Consider the following 14,495-nt stretch of genomic DNA (forward strand, 5'->3'; position numbering starts at 1 on the left):
TGGTCTAGAATTGGCGACATCGTGGCTTTATGAAGGATTGTAGTATGACTTTCTACCTCTCTGCCTAGGCTAGGTTCAGATCTCCCTTCCTAAGAAACAGACTCTGAGATGCTTAAGTAAATTGGCACTTCTCTAATCATCAACCATGTCTAAACCAAAACCTTGTGAGAAATTCAGAATTTGGATATTTATTCTCAGAGCACAAGAAAACATAGACCAAGCCCACCGCTAATTAGGAGCGCTGCTATCTCCAGTGACAGAAAGCAGTCACAAAGGCATACCACGACAGCACCATCTTTAAGCCAAGAAAAGATTCTCCTTTCTCAGGACTATGGTATTAACAGCCAGTTAATCTGTATTCACTGCAAATCAGTTACACCATGAAACCATAGTGGGACTAAACATCTATTTCCTTTGATGACTGTCTGATTTTAACGAGCCATCCAGCCAAATATCCTTTTTCAGTTTCTCCACTTTTGTACTAGTGACCGTGCACATCTCTTCTACTCCCTGGTGGTCATGTAAGCTAGATTTACTAGTGTGCTGTAGCTGGGTTCTTACTCTTGAATTACTTCAGCCCCAAAACTCTGATGTAAAGCCCTATGGAAAATTCTAAGCTTCAGATGAAACCAGCTAGTGTTCTCCAGTTTCAATAACATACCAGGCAACATCAAGTGAAACATGACAGCAACTTCCTTGAAATGCATCCCAGACTCCCTTAAAAGTTCATGGTCCTGAGTGAAACTGATCTCAGTTTGGGGCTTTGCAACTTGAGTTTTGAAGGTTTTGGGTTTAAATAACAAAGTTTCACAGACTTCTAATCCTTGCAGAGGCTGCTTACAGAAAACTGTGTGAAGCTCAGATGTGATCCTCTGCATCACATCCTGAAGTTACAAATAATGCCCTCCAGAATTTTCAAGAAAAATAACAGAGGACATAAATATTCTTTTGCAAGAGCATGAATTGCAAGAACTGTGCAAGTCTAAAATGTGAAGTGTCAGCCCCCCAGGTAACCATGTCTGGGTTCAATCTGTGATTACTTACAAGAAAATCAAAGGAACATCCAACAACTACTTTGGTGAGAGATATATTACACATTAGTTGGTGACGACACTGCTTGCTGAAATTAGTGGGAAATATTTGTCATAAGTAAGGAGAGCATAAAAGTTGAATTCTCCCAGGAGGTCTGTCTTGATACTAGAATAGCTGCTTAGGCACATTCCTCGCTGTTAACTATTTCCAGGTTTCAGTTTAATATTGAGAAGGACATTGCCGACGTTTGTATCTGCAAGCCAAACACATTTGCTCATGGTGAAAAGCTTCTCTCGCTGATTAGCATAATTAATTTTAATGACATTACAAACCTACTCATGTACTACTTCTCATAGATGTATGTGGCAGAATGAAGCATTGCATCACATTATTCCATATCTATTACAATATAGCACTCTTTTCCAATTCTCCTGCAGACTCTTCTACATGTGGAAACAGAAGTCTTTAACAAGGCTCTCTCAACTCAATCTTGTGTTTTGGTAAGGCTAAGAAGGTCCAGGGAGAATCCCTATCCCTATTGGCATAGGCTATACTCTTAATGAATAGAGTGCACCAGTGGTGCTGGAAATGCACCTCTCAACATCTTGGAAAACCAAGGGTGAAAGAGCAATACACAAAACACAGCAAAATTCATATCAGAGAATAAAAGGAAAAGAATGAGAGGGTGAAGGGTGTAGTAACTTAAATTACTTTCTGACAGTATTTTCAAGCAATCGAAGTACTAATGTTACCATCCTAAGTGTAAGGAAGAAAACCAGCATTGATGAAGGGGGACAGCTGGTCACCAATAACTGATGGGAGTCCAATTACAATTTTCTGTTGTACCGCAAGTAAAGATTATTCATCCTGGGCCTGTCAAATAGGGCAGTGAAACACACAGCTTTCGAGAGTCTGAATTCTTGAACTAAGTAAGGTTTTGTTCCAAATTAATAGGCTTGGTCTCAGAAACATAGAGACAGAGATACCACATTATGGATTATAGCACCTCCTGCTGGCTGATGTACAGGGAAAAGTTGGTACCACCACCCCCCAGCCTCTGGGTAACAAGCAGAAAAGTTAGGCAGCTCCCAAAACGCAAAAAGGTATAAAAAAAGGTGCACTAATATGTTAGAATGAATATTAAATTAATTTGCCTTCCCACCTCTCACCCTGCTCAAATACATGTCCAAACATTTTGCAGTACAGAAAGTCAAAAGCGCTTGTCTGAATGCAATCAAAACGTAAGTGGTTATGAACATGCTTAATTACAGCCACTGCCTGGGTGTTACTGTAAGCTTTTTGAGTCATAACAGAAGGAAGATTTTTCTCAGACAACTTATGACAGAGTAACTACAGGAGTAACTCCTCCTGGCAGTGAGCAGGAGGTTTACTTGGGCTACATTACTGCCAACTGCTCGGTACAATCCTGTGGTGACAATGTTTAGTCCCACTAGGGATACATATCCAGCCAAGTTGTACCTGACAACAATATGGGCAGTTCTTGCATGGTAAATAATACTTAAAGAGGTGATAAGAGTTTTATTCCCAAATAATTTGAAGCAGTTTCTTCTGTAAATTCTAAAGTGTTCTGGAAAATTTCAGATGAAATAGGTAAAATACTCCTTACGGTGTTCTACAAAACCAAATATAAACACATCAATGGCCTCTTGCCTTGCCTATCATCACTCCACAGAACTGACTTTACTTTGTGTTTGTGTCCTGGGAACTGTAATGATGATTTGCATTTCTCTCATGGAAGTTTTTGTGTTACTACACCCATGGGAAATCCTGTTCTTATGCATGGATAGAGAGAGGGGAAAAATCCTAACAAAATAGGCTATAATTCTTCTGCTACTAGCTTTCACCAAGAGATGCTGGACACCGACTCCATGATCAGTGAAAAAGGAGGGCAGCCAATGCATCCCAGGACAGGTTCCTGTGGTAGGCACATAGTGTGGGAATTTAGGACTATCATTTTGAAGCAATTTCTTACTATAGGCTCTTTCTTCATCATAATTGTTACTAAGCACTGACAGTATTACAGGAATTTGGGTAGTAATAATAAACACACCATCCAATACAATGAGGCACATCAGTGCCTTTCAGGAAATCTTAACAGAAACTGGGTCACTAGATTCTTTGGAGCAAAGATGAAAGCTCTGCATTCATTCACAGCCACACTCAGCAGCAGCTCCCCTCTGTTACTTGAAAGAACATGCACGGCCTAGAGGCGGCAACAAGCTCTCCAAGAAGAACTGAACCAGAGAAATATCCTCTTCCACTCTTTAGCCTTTCATGGAAAAGAAGCTTTATGAAAAATGGTAAGTCCTGGGAAAACAGCAAAAATAAGGCTAACACTGAACTTTCAAAATGCTCAAAATATCCACATCACTTCAAACTAAACACTACTGTTTCAAGTAAAACAAACCTCATCATACCATGGTCTCCATTGAAACCCAATGCTGATTCCCAATATGCATCAGCTTTGAGCTTAGTTCTAACAGATTTAACTGACTATACCGAAAGAAGGGCTTTACATTAACAGTTCTGAATTATGAGTAATAATAATGTTAAAACCATTTTATGAATCCATCAATACAATTAATAAAAATCCATTAAAAATTTCTGCATTTATAAAGCATCCACATTGTGAACCACTGAAATACAGTATAACCCTGAATAGTGTGGATTTGCAGTAATTATGCTTAGATTTACTCTTGAGGTAATTGGTGCTACAGAAGCTACACTGCAATTATTTATTTTCTTTCTATTCTTCACACTTACCAAACAACAGCCTGTTGTGAGTTAGAGATAATTTTATAAGACTTAGTATTTTGTCAGTCAGGTTTGTCCTACGGGTAATACAATCCTGGTTCAATAGCTTCAGCATCTCTTAGATTGAAAAGAATACAAGTCAAAGTCCACTCTCACCTGTTACTCTGCCTTTGACACTTGTAGCAGACACAAACCAAATTCTGCACACTGTTCCAACATTTAGTCCCATTTAACTACTTGGTAAAAGAAGAAAGTCATCAGGAAGTAAGAACAAGAGCAACAATCTCACTCAGCTAGAGCTGTTGCTGTGTGGACTTGATGCACCACCATCTGTTAAAAAATGGATCAACAGAAAACAGAAAAGGGAGGCAATGCAAGGGGGAATTTTCCCCTGCATTGGCCTCATAGCAGATACAGATGCACACAGCACACTTCCAGGTCTGCCACTCTACTCAGAAAAAAAAAACGGGGTGCCAGTTTCCTACTGGTGATATAACAGTCCTGGAAAAAGATGTGTTGGGAGTGCAGGGACATAAAACAGCACTGCGGGCCACCCACTGCCCACCTGTGGGCCATATTGTTGGAGGAAGATGCTGTTTTTGTTTTCCACACTCAAAAATTTTATGGTCTCTCTCCTGAGGCTGCTCATGGCACATCTGGTAGGTGGGCTGGTGTTAGGTGAGCATGGCACAGCTCACTGCGGCACCTTTCAAACAAAGGCCAGTTACACTATCTGGAAGCTCACATTAATGAGCTCTGTATAGCTGAGCATTATCTGCTCATCAAAACCAAAAACCAGAAGATAATTACAACTTCATTTAACTGGCATCTACAGAAACTGTCAGTGAAGTTAATTAGTGTTTTGTGTCAGTGGCAACATATGTATAATACAAACTTCTGTCACAACCTCTGTTATGGGTTCACCTAGGTGGGCCTAAATTTGGGCTCTGAAGTCTGGACTAGGCCGAAACTGTCAGCTGACTTGAGCTGGGCTGAGCTAACAGCTGACCTCTTCTAGCCAGTAACTTTGTATTCCATACCACATTATGACATCATCTCCAGGGAAGTAGGAACCAGTGTGGGAGTGGTTAGGCAGTCGCTTCTCAGCCCTCCTCTTGGGAGGACGCACGATGCTGTCCCAGGGGGGATGGAGAGGACCAGGCCCACCACTGGCTCACAGGGTATCTCAGGAAAGTAAAATGTGTTGTTCTGGGTCTCTTCTTTCTGCTTGGGTTTGTCTCCCTGGGGAATAAGCCTCTTCTTAAGTAATGTGTAGTTAGGACAGTAGAATTTGTGTGTTCGTTAAGAAGCTGAGGTGGGGAACTTGTTGCAGACTTGTGTGAGTGTATATTTGTATTCTCTTCTAATTGTCTCTTTCTTTCTGTGAAAAATATATGTAGATTTAGTATAAATGCAGTTTGAAGTGTTTTTTTCTTTCCCCTCTCTTTTCCTCCCTTTCCCTGGTGTTAGGAGGGAGGCTTTTCTCTCTGTGCTTGGGGGGGTTGGCAGTTGCTTATCTCAAACCAAGACAACCTCCCTCCTGCTTCTCTCTTTTCCCCCATTCCCACAGGAAACATGGCAACTGGTAAAAATTAGCAGTCTTTTGGCAGAACGCACAAGAAAGGATTTATACTGACTTCTCCTAATGCTGGTCCTCCAAGCTGGGCTGAGCCATACCAACAGGGTTCTGGGAACGAAGCAGCCCTATCTTAGATGAACTGAGAATTTCAGTCCCCAAAAGTCATCAAATACGCTTCTATCTTTAAGAAGCATAAAAGGCATCTCAGTGTAAAGAAAGAACATGATACAATTTTGAAGTCCTCTCTCTCCCTGGACTTTCTGACTCCTGAGGACAAATAGGGCCTTATCTAAAATCCAGAAAGGAATCCATTTGTAATCTGCACCTGCTTTACATCCCAACGCCTGGCACAAGGCAACGAAAGCTTGTCTAGTGTTACTGTGAATAGCCTTCATTCCAACAGAGATGAAACACAAATAGTCAGAAATAAATTTGTGAGAAAATGATGAGGCGTTTCAGATCTTTGATAAGTCTGACTAAAAAGAAAAACAGTTTCAACTGCATTCCCACATTAAAAAAGAAAAAATTACACACATAAGTTGTTGTGAAACAAGGGGACCACAATAGTGAGACTGAAAGCTACAAAGTGCTCTCAAGTGGCAAAGAACCAAGTCACCTACTGACTTGGCAAGACCTTTATTTGTTTGTTTGTTTGTTTGTTTCTTAAGAACAAACAAACACAACACAATTAACAGCACGGCAATGACATGGGGCTGTCTTCCGTGGGAGACTGAGATGATGATCCTTTTACACCCCAATCCTTTCTGGTTCATCTTTAGGGTTTAATCTCACTAAGGATATGGAAACTCAAGTTTCCATTTCCTGGTACAGTAGTTTAAAAGAGGAGAACATCGAAAACAGAATCCTCGACTCAGTCTTTAAAAGGAGAATCTTTAAATCAACACCAGTTATGTTAGTCATAAGCAATAAATAGCTATAAAAGTTTTTTTTAAAAAAGTCCTTTTTCCTAAAAAGTAAAACTAATTCTATATGCCCTTCAGATACTATTTTGTAGGGGGCTGTTTGTATGCTGTGGGTAGAGCTGACTTGAAAGCAGAGGAGTACATAAAGCTTACAACACTCCAGACAATCTGCCTTCATTTTTAGGTTCTCTTATTGCTTAGATTCTAACTTGTTTTTGTTTTGTTTACAAAATGATCAACTATGATCACATTGTTCCATTCAAAATTGCCTAGTAACAATTTGGCCATGAGACTGAAAAGAAAAAAAAAGGCAAACAGAACCAGAAGAACCACTGCCCAAGGACTTTGAATTCAAACCAGAAATATTCATCTCAGTGACTTGTATTTTCAATTGCTGTTTGAGGTTATAAGGCAGTGGGCTACCTAATCTGTGTTTTTAATATATGGAAAACCATCTTTGCTTCATGGCCTTTATAAAATGAGTGGGGTAATTTTAATCTGACATTCTGAATTCCCAGAGTACAAAACACACAAATGGCACTGAAACTCAAACAATTTAGCAAAGAAAGGGCTTGAAAACAGAATCATCTTCGCTTGTCTTAGAAGCTGGTCATTTTAGATTAACAGACCTATCTTTTGGCAAAAAAGTCTGGGTGAACACACCCCCTATTTTTAGACATATCTGATACTTTTGTTTGTTTTTCCCTCTTGCATGTCAATTACAGCCCAAAGTCTTTCACTTCAGTTAACCCTACTTTCATTCTTGTCCACAAAACCAGAAGTCAAGCTGATTTTTGCTCTAACATGAAGTTTAGTTTCTGCAGATGATCTGCTTTTCTCTTGAAGGCAAGCAGTTTCACAGCTTCTGTTAAAGGCAACCAGGACAAAAATGAGGAGCAAGGGCAAAAATCTTGAAAGGTACAATGACTGAATAGAGATCCCCCTACTGAAGTTAATAGGAAGATGGTTCAAATCCTATCAGAACAGCAGAGAGCGGCAACAGAGCTCTTGGCTCAAAGTGCAAAGATGGCTTAGGAAAATAATTTTAGAGAAAAGGTGCCAAGTCATTCCATTAAGGAGGAAATACTGAATCACGTTTCATCCTCAGAGATATACACAGCTTTTGGTAACTTCAACGCAAGCGTAAACCACTGCCTGAAGATTCAAGGAGGAAATTTAGTATCCCTCTGAGATCTGACCACAGTAAATGAGAGACTTGAGAGTTTCATGCTATAGGTACATTGGGCAAAGGCATTAAGAAGGGAAAGTTCAGGTTATAAATACTAACGAGGAAAAAATCAAGACATCTTTCAGCTGGCTAAATAATCAGTGCAGAAGAGTCAAGATCCTTCCTTCTCTATTCTTTGCACATTTTTGATATATCAGAACATAGTATAAGGCAACAGTTCCCCTCTGCTCCAATCTAACTAAAGATGGGCATGTTTTTTGAATACAAACAAGAAAATCTTTCTCTGTCACCAAATATGTTAAACATCTCAAAAAAAGACATAGCATTCCTTTTTTCATTTAGGAAGGAGGAGCTAACTGTCTGCTGCAGTTAGCAGGAAATTCCATTGGCAATAAAATAAATAAATCAATCAGTGGTCTCAAAGGCCTATGATACAATTATATGAGTTACAAAGAGCTTGAATTTGACAACCGAATGTGTTCTTCTCTAAGATTTATCTGTGAACTTTCAATTAGAGAAATAAAGTGGAATAAATTACTCAGTGAAAATGAAGATATCTGGAAGGAAAAATTAATTAATTCAGTATGGCATGACACAAAGACTGTCTGGTGCCTGCAAAAACAAGAGAAGCTACACAGCTCAGAAGTAAAAAAAAAAAATGAAGAAAGCTGCCTTACTGCTTATAGGTCGGACAAAAACTCTGGGCTGTGAGTCTGCAAATCCAGAGACACAAGTACTTGAAGGCAGCAGAAAGCTAGGACTTAGCCAGACCCTCATCTAGAATTTATCATTACGGGGCTTGAAAAGCTTGAGAAGCTCTGGTTGTGAATCAGCAAAGTGAAACTTCCCTCTAAACAACCTAAAAACTGTTTTCTGTGCATTTTGTAACAAGGGGATTTTGGCCTGGGATCACTTATGCTTCAAAAGCTCAGTGACAAAAGGCCAGGGGGAAAAAAAAGTAAAAAAGAAGAGAGAGTACACAATAAGATCATTGAAGTCTGTGACAACAGATTTTGAAGATGTAAAATGCATGTTAAAGATTTTCTGCAGACAGAACAAAGCATTACAAGGTCAGTGATATATTTCCTATTAAGGAAATCACCAGGTAAATTAGGGTATTTCTGTATTTCAATGTAAGAATTTAAATATTAAACGATACTGGGGAGTTGTATCAGAATGACAAGTACTTACATTACAATTGGATGATCCATCAAACGTTGAGTAAGAACCATCAGGCCATTCTGTAGGATCTACGGTGCTTGATTGCCTGTGCTGGGCTTCATATTCCTTCAGCTGAAATTTGAAAAGACAAAGAGAACATTTGCCAGTGACAAGAAGATATCAATCTTGATACAAATAGCAAGAATTAATGTAATTTAATTTTCCCCTCTGTATCATTGTGAAACTGGTGGACTTTTTCACTGAATGTCTCACTTATTCAAAATAAATTGTCCTAGAATCATAAGTTTTAAAATTTAGTCTTTTTTTCTTAGAAGGAAATGATCTGTAAATACAGAAATTTGATGAGCTGTTAGTAGTGAAACATAACTTACACATCCTCCTCTCAGAGGCACAGTTTGCAGCTGACAGACTAAATCACAATGATCTGCCAATTTCTTGCATAAGAAAATGATCTGCAGTAGAGACTGGGAGTGATTCTTTATAATTTAAAAAACCCATAACCAACCAACCAACCAACCAACAAACCCCAATCCTTCTCATTTTTCCATAAAAGTCTTCAGACATAAAACCAATCCTACTGGAGTCAAAGAGTTGAAAGGATCCTTAAGAATTGGCATTGAAAAAAAAAATAGTTGTTGTTAGTATCTCAGACCACTAGGGGGAAACACTACCAGTCCACATACGAACCATCAGATTAGGTATAATACTCCTCCCCCAGCATTTTAACAGCAGAGAAGTAAAAGAATTTCCAATATTACCACTCAATATTTTAAAATTTTTTTATTTTTTCATGATGTGGTTTCCAGCAAAGCAGTACTTTTTCAGACAATAACATAATTTTATATTCTAAGATAATCTATTTGAATATGTAGTACAACAGTAAAGATATTTATCTGACTGTCAACTGATCTAAATCACGTTTTCTCTAACGGAGCCCATAAAGAACACCTTGTGTTCCATCAGAATATTTTACACAAGGGTATAAATTCAAAAGTTGTGCTAAAACTTTAACACTCTTTTGGTTCCTGAGCAATTAAAACCTTAGCCCTATTGCTGAACAAATACATCACCTTATAGTTCTTTTTCTTGTGTTCTATTAACATTCAGATTTTGTAAAGAAACAGTTGTGTCAGCCACTATAGTTAAAAAAAGATGTATCTGTGTTGTACATCTGACATAATGTCATATGTCAGAGACGACTGAATATGGTTTCTTGAAGGTTATTAAAGTAAAACAACACTCTTTTGGATAAGAAATAAGCAGAAATTTTAGCTTAACGGAAAATAGTAAGACATATATGCTTTATGAATCAAGTAAGGCAAACTCAGAAAAATGTGAAGCATTCCTATTATTACTTATACAAACCTATGAACATACTTGATAAATAAGGGCTAGTACAACTGAGATTCCTCCCTTACTTTAGACAGCTGCAATGAAAATGTCTACACCTGAGACTTTCTCTGATTAGCATCCCTTACTGTCAATGAAGAGAAGCAAATGCTTTTAGGGCTCCATTATTACCGTGCATTGGATATATATTTTTGGTTGAGCTAAATCTCACCTTTTCCAGCAAAGGAATTGCTATCTAATTCATGCTACCTAGTACAACAGGGCAAACTCATTGTAGGGGGCAGGCTTTCTCCACCTTCTACCATGTTTTCTGAGCAAAGTAAAACTCCAGTTTGATATATACATCCTAAAACAAGTTTATATCAAGGACATTTAAGTATGTACACATCATACCCTAGCAAGCGCTTCCTCAATGGTGATCATCTTCTCTTTGACCATCATCATCAGCTGGATCCGTTCCTCATCACTCATTGTGATCTCACTGGCCACATACCCTACATCCTCTCCTGTAGGAAAAAGCACAAATATATTAAGCACGTGTAGGAGTTCATGCACAGAGCAGGGTATGTTGAAACTGGATTTTCCCCAGTGAAGTCTGGTTGCCATGTGGATCTGCCTGGCCAGAAACAGACCCTCACCAGAGCACAGTAAGGGTATGATTTCAAAGAACTGAATGATTTCGATGTAACTGAGCAATAAAAGGAAGTCATTTGGGACTACAAAACTAAGTCTGCTCTGACACTGAAAGCAAGCAAGCACAAGGAGAAATGAAAGGTGACCTTCATGACATGGTTATTGAACATGAAAGACAAGAATCGAAAGTGCCAATGTCAGAAAAGTCCTGAACTCAGCCCTGAGTAATACTGTATACTGTAGTCAGCTGCCAAAGCGGATGGGAAGCCTTTTCAGGAACAGTGTACTGGGTCCTTGCAGTTCTTTGCTCTGGACTGGCCACATCTTCTGATCTATCCAGACTATCTAATTGGCCACTAAGCTAGCACACAGTGCGGAATGTATTGAGGCTCTCAACTACAGGACCTCTCCTTTTGGTATTTGCTTGGCATGTCAGCACAATTAGAACTTGCCTTGAGAACCAGCAAGGACTGAGACTTAACTGAAAGTGTTCGTTTTGGGCCTTCTAAATGGGCCTTTGTCAACTTTTACAATCCATCTGAACATAGAGATGTGCAGAAGTATCTGCAACGTAGTAAATAGCAATTTTCTGTGTGAAAAGAAATACTTAATGCAATGCACAGCTGCATCTTTTGGAGAAGAACTAGAGAAAGAACAAGAGAAAGACACCTGACAGCTTAAGCAGAATCAATCCTACATTTGCACTAGTCACCCGAGGCACTTTTACTACTCCTTTGTGTGTCTTCTTCTACAGTGAGAGGCTGGATTCAAGCCTAAACCAAACAGCTCAAAGTAATCAAACACCAAAGAAAGAAGAAATATCTTTCTAATTAAAAGAGATCAATATTTCTCTTACCAAGCCAGGATAAAAAAAAAGGCATCTTGTTATTTACACATATTACTTACAAACATATATTAACCACATCAATTTGTGTGTGTGCCATCACTGACAGCCAGAACGAAAGGCATCCCAGATTCATGTCTGCAGTCTCAAGAATATGACTTGTCACTCTGAGCACTGTCATGATGAACCAAACCTGTGACACTTCCAGAGCCACAGACACCCAACTGCCAAAATATTTACTCATTTGTGATGCTGGCTCTTTACATTTTATTTAGATAGGATGTGTACACTTGAAAAAGCTTTACCTTTTGAAGTCTGCCTCATCAGTCCTTTCTGGTTCTTTCGGAAATTCTGCCAAAAAAACTTATTTTTCTTTTTCCAGTCTGCTTTCCCTAAAAGGAAATTAAGGAGGGAAGGTTGAGGGGAGAGGAGAAAAGAATTTTAGAAAGAAACATTAATTAGTAAAGGCTAGAGAAGCTTTCAAGCATTAAGTTGTATCTTTAAATCAGAAGTAAGAATTTAAAAATCTCAAGTGTTCTGGTTTTCTTGATTTATTCTGTACTAGAACTATGCTGATGTAGCTATTTCAGGGAAGGGTACATTCTTTAATAATTAGCAATGGTATAGAGGACTGAAATAAGCCAGTCACTTACATATTTTGCATTATAAACAGAAAATATTTTACATTCATTTTGATGTCTGTTGAGTTGTTAATGTCAAGTCTGGAAGTGTTTTTGAAGTATTTTGTTGGTCTGTTCTCTTTAACTGATTCACAAGTATACATCCTAAGCTAGAACTCAAGATAAGTGATTCTATGTGTGTGATTGTGATATGTGTGCGTATCTACAGAACAAATACTTATCTATAAATGTATACAAACATGCACACACACATACATGTATGTATGTACACACATACATACATTCTGCTACTGGGCATGAGAAATTTTATGAGACTATCAGCTACATCTGACTCTTGCTCTCTGTATGCCTGGACTGTACAGAGACGGATCTCCATGTCCACTAATATCAGGTCTGCATATCGATTGATGGCCCTTAAGTAAATCATTTGCTCTAAAAGGAAAAATCGGGTCTAGTTCAAGGCAGGGTATATGCAACTCTGTTCTGTTGAATTAACCAGGGCATGTGCTATAAAGTTTATGCTACCTGCAAGTGAACATAGTGTGCTTGATCTGGCAGAAATCCTACTGATAAAGAGCTATTTCAGCCCTCTGCTTCTGAAAAAGTCAAAAGAATGCATTTTATACCATGCCACTGAGATTCAGAATGTGACTATTGTATTTAATATCTCGCCCTAGATGACCTAGAGCTGGGTTTGCTGACTCTGAAATACTGCTTAAGTTTAGACTGTGTGGACATGTCCCTAGAATACCATTAAAAAGAAACAAACAAGAAAAAAACCTCCCAGTTTTATTTTTCCTCTCCAATGAGCAAAATATTTCAGAAACAAAGGAAGAGATTCTGGCATCACATGAACAAAGATAACAAACCCCCCAGTTATTCACTGCTGGTGGTAGTTACCAGAATACAAATGGACAGGCTAGCAGTGATCTAACAAGCAAACATTTGAAATTCAATATAACAAGTCAAAAGATGCCTATTTATCACATGACAATGCTGGTTGGGCAGTTTTGGTGATCTCTGAGAAACCCAGCATTTAACTTAAAGCTGCTGAGACTCACCCTACACACACAGACACACACACACTGCTAACTTATGCCAGCATTGTGTTTACTCAGCTCTTCACATCCCAGCACAAGTAAATCTCAAAAGCTGTTTAAGAATTCCATAGGAGTATCAAATAAAATGAAATATACTGACCTACAGAGCCTTCTTCCGAACTTGATTTATGAATGGAGGGCCTAGGACAAAAAAGAGAAATGGACTTATTGATGCAGGCTTCTCACATTTCATGGGAGCTGTCTGGTTACAGTAAATTATAGTTCCCAAACAATATATCATGAGCTGTTTTCTCTTCCCTTTTCTTCCTAACACAGCAAGTTGGAAACAAAACCTGAACCCACTGGTCTGACCACAGTAACTGAGTTCCCCTCTTAAACACGCCTTTTGTGACCAGCATAGAAAAATATATACTGATAAAACCCTATGGTTAAGGCAAAGGAGTCCAGGGATCCCTCAGAAAAATAATTACAAACATAGTTTCCCCCAGTCCATTTGCAAAACAGCAGTTTTGCTGCCTTAGAAACTGTAAAATTGGAATACTGCACTTCTTTAGCTGTATTAACAGTTCTCAGCCTATTTGACTTTTATCTGATACAGCTTTACAAACACGTGCTCATTACACTTCCAGAAGCCACTGAGTGGAAAAGAGTAGAAAAGATTTAAAGACAAGTTGAAGCAAGCTTGTCCAGACCCCATGAAGTGCAACTGTAGATGACTCTTGCTCCCGGGTCCCTCTGTGTGCTTTTCCATCAGTGTATTCCCTCTTCCTCAAAAGCTAGCTGCTGAGACTTATTTTAACAGAACATGGACTTTACAAACAACCCGCTAAAATAGTAAATAAATCTTTTTTTCTTGGTCTTAGTGTTCATTGAACCAGTTTTCCATAACGGATTTCAACTCAGTGCCAACAGTTCATTGTGGGATCTCCAATGAGACAACATCACACTGCTTCATTGTGGTTTTTTCTCTGTCTGTATAAATGGAGCTAATAGAAATTACTAAACCTTGTGTTACTCTTTGAAGCCTTCCTATTTAACCATGCAGCACCAAGCCAGAGAAATGCCTCCTGCCACCATCCATGGCTTTGCTGGAGGCTCCCAGTGCAAAGAGTTGCCGCAGTGTCCTTGCTGGGAGCGCGGCCCCACGACATGACAATGTCCTATTGTGTGGTGGCTGTACTGCAGCCATGCAGAATGGAAACATGCATACCCCAGCGTACCAAGAAGACCTCAAGCCAAATCGTTCCGTGAATGAGGTCATGTAATAATAGACACATGCCATGCTC

The 14,495-nt window shown here is 38.9% G+C and overlaps 1 protein-coding gene across 5 annotated transcripts in view; it reads right to left on the reverse strand.

The window, feature by feature from the left end:
* Positions 1-14,495, reverse strand: part of LOC139669006 (SAM and SH3 domain-containing protein 1-like) — a 566,693-nt gene that overhangs the window by 38,403 nt on the left and 513,795 nt on the right. For 4 of the 5 annotated variants that reach the window (XM_071549360.1, XM_071549355.1, XM_071549359.1 and 1 more), the window contains exons 5-8: positions 13,349-13,389; positions 11,813-11,899; positions 10,424-10,536; positions 8,690-8,791 (exon numbers count right to left, since the gene is read on the reverse strand). In XM_071549360.1, the coding sequence (XP_071405461.1) occupies positions 8,690-8,791; positions 10,424-10,536; positions 11,813-11,899; positions 13,349-13,389 (343 nt within the window). The remainder of the gene's footprint in view (positions 1-8,689; positions 8,792-10,423; positions 10,537-11,812; positions 11,900-13,348; positions 13,390-14,495) is intronic. The other variant, XM_071549356.1, reaches the window with a different exon arrangement.

This window comes from Pithys albifrons, chromosome 2 (genome assembly GCF_047495875.1).
Source record: "Pithys albifrons albifrons isolate INPA30051 chromosome 2, PitAlb_v1, whole genome shotgun sequence".
NCBI classification, from domain to species: Eukaryota; Metazoa; Chordata; class Aves; order Passeriformes; family Thamnophilidae; genus Pithys; species Pithys albifrons.